The 8,163-nt window shown below is 35.5% G+C and overlaps 2 protein-coding genes across 3 annotated transcripts; both read left to right on the top strand.

Annotated features, from left to right (window-relative positions):
- LOC143558918 (uncharacterized) lies at positions 1-2,419 on the top strand. 2 transcript variants are annotated; one of them, XM_077047654.1, is made up of 5 exons: positions 1-374; positions 444-545; positions 1,691-2,037; positions 2,121-2,175; positions 2,255-2,419. In XM_077047654.1, exons 1-5 carry the CDS (start codon positions 109-111, stop codon positions 2,328-2,330), a joined length of 846 nt encoding a protein of 281 aa, XP_076903769.1. In that variant the 5' UTR covers positions 1-108; the 3' UTR covers positions 2,331-2,419. The 2 variants fall into 2 exon arrangements, with proteins under 2 accessions (XP_076903769.1, XP_076903770.1); XM_077047655.1 differs by having other exon boundaries at positions 444-541; positions 1,708-2,037.
- Positions 2,420-3,817: 1,398 nt separating this feature from the next.
- On the top strand, positions 3,818-7,141 carry LOC143558936 (E3 ubiquitin-protein ligase RGLG5-like). The gene is made up of 12 exons (XM_077047671.1): positions 3,818-3,932; positions 4,326-4,704; positions 5,084-5,168; positions 5,250-5,390; positions 5,472-5,585; positions 5,681-5,778; positions 5,864-5,943; positions 6,023-6,128; positions 6,223-6,350; positions 6,445-6,649; positions 6,747-6,803; positions 6,941-7,141. Exons 2-12 carry the CDS (start codon positions 4,354-4,356, stop codon positions 7,019-7,021), a joined length of 1,446 nt encoding a protein of 481 aa, XP_076903786.1. The 5' UTR covers positions 3,818-3,932; positions 4,326-4,353; the 3' UTR covers positions 7,022-7,141.
- Positions 7,142-8,163: the final 1,022 nt, after the last annotated feature.

The raw sequence follows: 8,163 nt of genomic DNA on the forward strand, positions 1-8,163 counted from the left end.
CACAACAACTAACACATTTGTGATATTTGTTTGCCCTAGAAAACAACAGTCTCCTCCGCAATCAACCATCTCAAGCTCAAACTCAAACCGAGCTTCGTAAGCAAATTCATGGGGAAAAAGAAGAACAACGAAGCCACGCAACACCCACAAACCGGAAACCAACAACCAATTGAAGGCAAATTCTTATTAGGCAAACCCAAGTTCAAAAAACTCGAAAACGGCCGCTACAAATGCGTCCAAACCGGACACGAGTTGCCCGGCGATGCTCGGGAATCATACGCACAAACCAAACACTGCCGACTCGGACTCATCGATGCGGCCTTGGCTCGTAATAAGCCTCCGCTTAATATGTTCAACCAAGACCCTCTTTGCCGGTACGTTTACTTAATTAATATTATGTTTTAGGGTTTACAAATTTAATATGAATTATTTTGTGATTTCAGTTCTAAGTTGATTTGTAAGCTGACTGGACATACTGTGAACAAAACTGAGGAGCATATATGGAAGCATATCAATGGAAGACGTTTTCTCACCATGTTAGGTTTGTTTGTCTGTGCTTTCATTTGTTTTGAAATTTTCTTACTCGTTACTTGGTGTTTGTTGTGTGATAACTAGTGACGGTGTTGTAGAACTCGCTAGGCGATAGTCGGACGGTATAGTAGGGACTAGCAATTAATTGTATTGGAATTTATATGTGGTTTTTGAAATATACAAATATATACCAAATTTTGTAACAATTTTCAATTTTGACCAACTTTGATCAAATAGCGATTAATCGACAAGGGGTAGGGAGTAGGGACTAGCAATTAATCGGGGATTAATCGGAGCCTAGTCGGGATTTTTACAACCATGACTAGGGGTGTAAATCGTATCGGGTTGGTGAGTTACAAGTTGAATTCTTCTACCCTAATCCGACCCAAATACTTGTTTCGTGTTTGGGTCGTGTTTTGGGTCAACTTGTTTTTTGTTCATTTATGAAGTGGAGTAATACGTAGCGACTTACTACTAAAAAATTGCACAATTAGTAACTCTGTTTGGTATGATTCATACCGTATGAAACTATTTTGTAATTTTGTGCTATTTAATTGTTTTTTTTTTATGTCTCATTTCCAATTAACAAACTTGTGTTTATATATTTAGCTCAAGATTAGAGTAATTGAATGAGAATAATCGGAGAATGAACAGTTAGGAACTAATAAATAAAATTTTTGAAAGTGAAGGGTAGATAAAAAGATTCTAAAGGGAAATTAATTTCACTTTTTAAAATCTAGTAGTTGTATGAAAACTTAAAAATTTAGATATTTATTTTTAAGTTTTTAAACATTTCATCTCTGTAATTTAAAAAAAAACTCTTAAACAGGTTAACAGGTCAAACTACATCTTAAGAGCTTGTGTTCAGATTTACCCATTTTTTTAAAACGGGTCTTGTTTGGCTTGACCTGTTCAAGAAAACGGGTCGTGTCAGCTGACCCAAAACCTTTTTTATTGGGTCGTGTCAGGAATTACCGCACCTATTTATAACTAATCTGTTTGGCAATCAGAATCCATAATCACATCATCTTTAACGTTTGCTAAATTTCGAACGAAGAGTTTAAAAACTATCATAGTTTTATTGTTTGAATCTATTCATGAGGATTATAAATATTCCTCCGTCATCTTTTCTCTCAATCCTGCAATCCTAATTATATAGTTTATGCCTGATAACAGAGAAAGAGGAAGCTGAAGCTGGAAAAGAATTATCAAACGATTTGGTGGTAGAAGAAGAAGGCGAGCAGAAACCAGAGAAGGCTCCAAAGAGCAAAGAAGAAGGTACGAAGAAGAAAAAGAAGGACAAGAAGAAAAAAGAAAAGGAGATTGATGTTAGTAAGGTGATATCTGAAGTAAGGAATCCAGAAGAACAGGATTGTGATGCAGAGGAAGAAGAGTTCTGGATGCCTCCGGTTGGAGAACGTTGGGACTTTGATAACGGGAAAGATCGATGGGGATCTGATTTAGACTCAGATGCGGATTCAGAAAACGATGATGCCGATGAAACAGGTATATATACAATTCAAATATTCATAAATTTGGTTGCAAGCAATTCGAATATACTTAACTGTGGTCATTGTGTTTAAATTTAGATGCTGCTGGTTCTGGTGAGGAAGAGAGTAACGAGACACAGGAGCTTTCTAAGAGGTATATGTTTGTATTTTTCTACCTTCTGATTTTTTTTTATAATTTTTCTGTATAAGATGTGATGTGATATTTCTTGTAGGACAAAGAGAATGTCGATAGAAATCGAACCGGGTGAATTGGCATCAAAGAAGAAGAAAAAGACCCAATCCACATGATATATCCCCTGCGATATCGAGTTTGCTTGTCTTTTACTTGGAACTTATGATTACTGTTTTCGTTGATGAATTTGATTGTCTGTAATCAAAAGTTTTGTATTAATTGTTTGTTTATCTAGAAACTTATTGCTGATGATCACAATTCACATGAAGATTCTGCATCAGGTTTTTCAAGGTTTTAGTCATCTCAAAAAGAAATTCGAGAATTTTGGTAAAGGACAGTGATGCTATTGGTTAATGGTTATTAGGTAGGTCAATCATGGTTGGATTGACATAGACATCGAATCTCTTTATAATTGTTTGAGCGTCTTACAAACATGTTGTGTCCTCATTCTCAACAAGATTAACAAATAAAGCACGTAGAAAAGAAGAAATTACAAAATCAATCATGTTGACCATTGACGTTGACAAAATGACTAAAACATGGTTATGTTTTAAAAACAAAGTGTTGATATTTTCGATTTTATTTTCTAATAAAAAACAACAAAAGCAGCAAAGATGATAAACGTTATTTATAATTGTTATAAAATGTTTTTTAAAAGGTTATTCAACAAATTTAGTTACAAAAAGTTTGTTTCTGTAAATTATTTTTAGTATACTTAAATTAAAATAATTAATTATATTTAAACACAAAATACTGGTTTTAATTAATTATCATTTTTAAGTAAAGATGAGGCTCACATTTTTTCTTAACGTTGTAGTTTGGGGAGGTCATTTCCTTGTATACCTCTAATGGCGACTAGTTTTCTTACCCATTAAGTTTGGGTGTTTGACAATAGATGCTACTAAATTATGCATTTGTGGTCTCGAGGACCCAATATTGGGAGCTTCAGGACTCTACATCTTACGTGACAGTGGCATACATGGTATGAATTCTGATTAGGTTTATGCTTTGGCATGTCTTTGCGATACAATTGCAATCATTGTGATTTTGATTATGTTTGTGCTTTTGACAGTCTTTTTGTATACAGTATACGTGGTATGGATTCTGATTATTTTTGTGCTTTGGTTTACTAGCCTAACCTTTTTGTTTAAGTGGAGAGGCCAAATCAGTTAGGCGGTTAGGCCATGTAACTAAACATGAAGACCAGAAGTGAATGATTGGTACATATAGCACACCCAAGTTACTAATTGTAGTACATAAGTACGTTTTATTTATAATCTCTATTTTACACTTTCTAAAAAACATTACTTTTTAAAAAAATTGCACATCTTAAAAAATAAAACAAAAACTAAAAAACAAATAAATATTATTACTTAAATAATACATGAAAAATCATGTCAATAAAATAATAATATACACCCACTTATTCACATGTCACAATTCCACTATTCAAATTTCAAACAAGGCGTAAATCTTTTCCAACTACCCATTGTAAAAAGACGGAAGCATATCCTCAGTGCTGCCACGTCATCTCCGGTTACCCACACTCAAACTCCACCAAACACATTATTTTCGCACCCATCCCAAATCCCAATCAATCACATAACAAATCCTTTGCTAACAGAAATTAATAATAATAATTACTCTTCTGGATTTAAGATTCAGCAAAGTGTCAGTTTCATATTTTAATACTTTACAAGATCCAATCAGGTTCGTTCGTCTCTTTGAATCATCCTTTAGATTCATCACATCATCTAATCTCGTGATCTGAATATGCTTAATTACTTAATTACTGATTTAATTAGTCGCAGCCACCGTATGTTGACGAACTTTATGAGTTTGTTGATTTACTTTTTTTTTTTTTTTAATTTTAAATTCAAACATTTTAGTTGCTATATGATATACATAAAGATGATAAGAAGTAATATTATTAAGTAACGTAACCGTCAATCAATCTAACATCCGTGAAGCTTCCCGTGTACCGATCAATCACTTAATTTCCATGTTATTTCTCATTCTCATATTCTACTTTTTGCTACTATAAGTATTCGGTTATAATTTGATTTTGTGTTGTGTTTCAATTATTAGAGTTTGATTTTCTATAAGAGAAGATTAGTGGATTAAACTAATTCGATTCCGATGGGTGCCAATACTTCGAGGGACGAGGATCCGAGTTATAGTTCTGCGGCCTATCGACCGACTTCTTCCGGAAACCAGTACGGAAATAATCCCCAGCCTTCTTATTCGTACCCCCCACCGTCTCAATACGAGCAGAATTATCCGTCTCGGTACGAGCAAAATTATCCGCTGCAGGAGGCGTATCCTGCGTATCCGACAGGGCAGTATCCTGCAGCTGCTGCACCGGCATCAGCACCTGCACCAGCGGCTGCAGCTCCAGCTCCAGCTTATGGCGGTCCACCTGCTAGACCGCAGAGTAAGTTTGACAGGAGGTATTCGACGATTGCTGATAGTTACCAGTCGTTGGAACAGGTACCGTTACAGTTTATTGTAGTTTAATGGTTTCTGAGCTTTTTGATAATGGTGTTTTTTAATTAGTACTTGGATCAGTTTCTGTATTGCAATTTTATTATTCTTGTCAGTGGAGCATGTGTTTGAAAGTGAATTTTGTTTGTGTATGTTTAGACATGTATTTTTGTATGCTTGACTTGTATCGTAGAATCATGATAATATCTTTTTTAATGAAGTTACTTCCGTACTTTGGTAGTATTTGTCTTGTGTTTTAGCAGGCACAAGTTTTATGTGATGGAATCTTGTGGTTGTTTGTAGAATTGCACAATATATGCATTCATATAAGTTATTTTTAGAAATTATATAATATTTTAAGAGAGGTATTATATTTCTTATTCAGGTGAGTGAGGCTCTTGCAAGGGCAGGGCTCGAGTCGTCTAACCTTATTCTTGGTATAGACTTCACCAAGAGCAATGAGTGGACAGGTAAAACTGTAATTCTCGGTTACTTTTTAATTACTTTACCAAAGTGGTTAATGCTATGCTAACCCTGCTTTTGGTGTATAGGTTCAAAATCATTCCACAGAAAAAGTTTACATCATCTTGGTGACGGTCAGAATCCTTATGAAATGGCGATATCCATTATTGGGAAAACCTTAGCGACTTTTGATGAAGATAATTTGATCCCCTGCTATGGATTTGGAGACGGTATAGTTTCATAAGCCAATGTTCTATTCTTTTATAAAAGTATGTCGAGTCGGGAATATAACTTTTTTATTTAAATGGCAGCATCCACACATGATCAAGATGTATTCAGTTTTTATCCAGAAGAGCGGTGTTGTAATGGATTTGAGGAAGTCTTGAGTAGGTACAGGGAGATTCTACCGCACCTAAAGCTTGCAGGTGTTTATATCTTTTTTGCATTTTCTTCGTTTCTGCAACTAGTATAATATTTCCTTATTATTTTGTCGGCGAATACTTATTTGTTCTGACCACAGGCCCAACATCATTCGCCCCTGTAATTGAAAAGGCTATGACAATTGTTGAAGAAACTGGTGGACAATATCATGTGTTGGTTATCATCGCCGATGGTCAGGTAATATTTTGTATTTCTCTTATTTCGTTCTTGAAATTTGCTTCTTTTAAATTGCATGATGTTTAATATTTTGTGAACTATATAGGTAACAAGAAGGGTCGATACTGCGCGTGGTCAATTGAGCCCACAAGAACAGAAAACTGTAGATGCCATAGTTAAAGCAAGGTGATTTTCTGCAACTTTAATCAGGTTATTAATATGTTCTTTATGGTTTCATGCTGACGTGGAATATTCTTTTTGACAGCCAGCTTCCATTGTCAATTGTGTTAGTTGGAGTTGGTGACGGGCCGTGGGACACAATGAGGGAATTTGATGACAATATCCCTGCACGCAGCTTTGACAATTTCCAGGTATACAATAATTGCGAAATTCAGTATTATTCTTATATGAGGCAATTTCCACGTATGTTCTCATGTATTTTTTTATTTTTACTTTTTATGCTAGTTTGTGAATTTCACGGAGATCATGATGAAAAATGTGCAACCAATCCGAAAAGAGACAGAATTTGCTCTTGCAGCATTAATGGAAATTCCCACTCAATATAAAGCAACGATTGAACTGAAATTACTCGGGTAAGTTACTTGCACTAATTTTAATATATCACCTTTTGCCTTTTGGTTTAATAGGTTTGACCCGACGTTGACCTTTTGTTTTTGAATCAAACAGTAGTCGCAAAGGAATTTCTCCCAAAAGGGTCGCCCTTCCTCCTCCGGTTCATGTTGTACCCTCTTTTAGCAGCTCAAAACCATCTTTTTCAACCCCACAGCCCTATTATGACCAAAATGCCCCTGTCACCGCTGTTCCGTATTATCCACCAACTAATGTAGAGCGCACTGCACCACCTATGCCAGCTTCTGCAATTGAAAATCAGGTACATTTTTTAGTTTATTATTTTTATACTTTATTTGTTTTATATTTTTATGAGAAATGAGTAATGTTAGTTAATAATATCTTCTGTGACATTACAGCTATGCCCCATTTGTCTAACCAACCAAAAGGATATGGCCTTTGGCTGTGGACATCAGGTAATGCTTCATTCATTCAACATCATGAAAATAAAAAATATATATATAAAATAAATTTAATACGAATGGTATTTTTTTACTCGAAAAGATGACCTGTTACCGGGTTGATCTAACTTGACCTGTTTGGTTTTTTGCAGACATGTCGTGACTGTGGACAAACGCTCAAGTTGTGCCCGATTTGTAGGAGTACAATCGAGACCAGAATTAAGCTTTACTAAGGTTGGTTTCTTTATTTGATTTGGATAGTAGTTTGGTTTGATACGAGTTGACGGTTTGGTTCGTGATGATGTTCTTAAATTTGTAATAAATTGTAAATTAATTAATATTTATATGTTTGGGCTCTTTCTGGAAAGCAAAATAAGTAAATAACCTGTTTGGATTTGGGTGTGGGACAAATATATGTGTTATTGCATGGATATTTAAGGCCTCACTCACTCACTCATGATATTTATGTTGTACATGTATAGTAAACTTCCATATCACCTGGTCTATTACTGTACAACTTGACTAATATGCTGGGCTGAAGAGACTGCTCATATATAACTACATATTTATAGATATTATATATTATACCAGGTTATAAACCGTTTAATACACATTAAATAAAGTGATATGTGCCATTTAGTGTCACATGCATATTTTATTTTAATGTTTGAATATTTATATTTCTGCATATGTTTTTATTTGGTTTTGTTTGTTTGTGAGAATTAAAGGAAGTAGTGGGTAGTTACACCCATGAACCCATGTTCACCGTGTAGAGTAGGTTATGCATGTAGGTTAGGTTTTGCTTTCTGCACACGTACTGTATCCTTTTTAAAGGGGTTTTTCTTTTATTAATGGACATGAAGAAAATTGATTCCAAACTTCTCTTTTAAATTTTCTCTAGTTTCCTTATATATTTCTTGTCTCTTTACTTGAACCGATCAAACCACAACAGTGGTATTAGAGCCAAAGTTGATCCACCTCTATGGATACTCGAAAGAAAACCAATGCCGAGTTCCAACAAGAGACTAGCGACCGGTTGGCTCAACATGACTCGATGTTTGAGCGATTTCTAACCGAAATGCAAAGTCTTGCCGCTGCGGTGCAAGCTCTACGGGAACAAAATTCTGGCCGATCACCCGGCTCGTCCTCCGGTGGTTCTGTGGTTAACACCACCAAGCCCTATCTCAAACTCCATTTTCCCCGGTACAGCGGAGGGGATCCGACTGGGTGGCTGTATAAAGCCGACCAGTTTTTTGATTTCCAAAAGGTGGCTCCAGAAGACCAAGTTCAATTGGCTTCATTCCATCTTGACAGAATTGCTCTACAGTGGCATCGATGGTTAACCAAGCATCGGGGACCTTTAACGTGGGTCGAA

Source organism: Bidens hawaiensis, unplaced genomic scaffold (assembly GCF_021521415.1).
Source record: "Bidens hawaiensis isolate Kalapana, Puna unplaced genomic scaffold, B.hawaiensis_p1.1 tig00019675_1, whole genome shotgun sequence".
NCBI lineage: Eukaryota > Viridiplantae > Streptophyta > Magnoliopsida > Asterales > Asteraceae > Bidens > Bidens hawaiensis.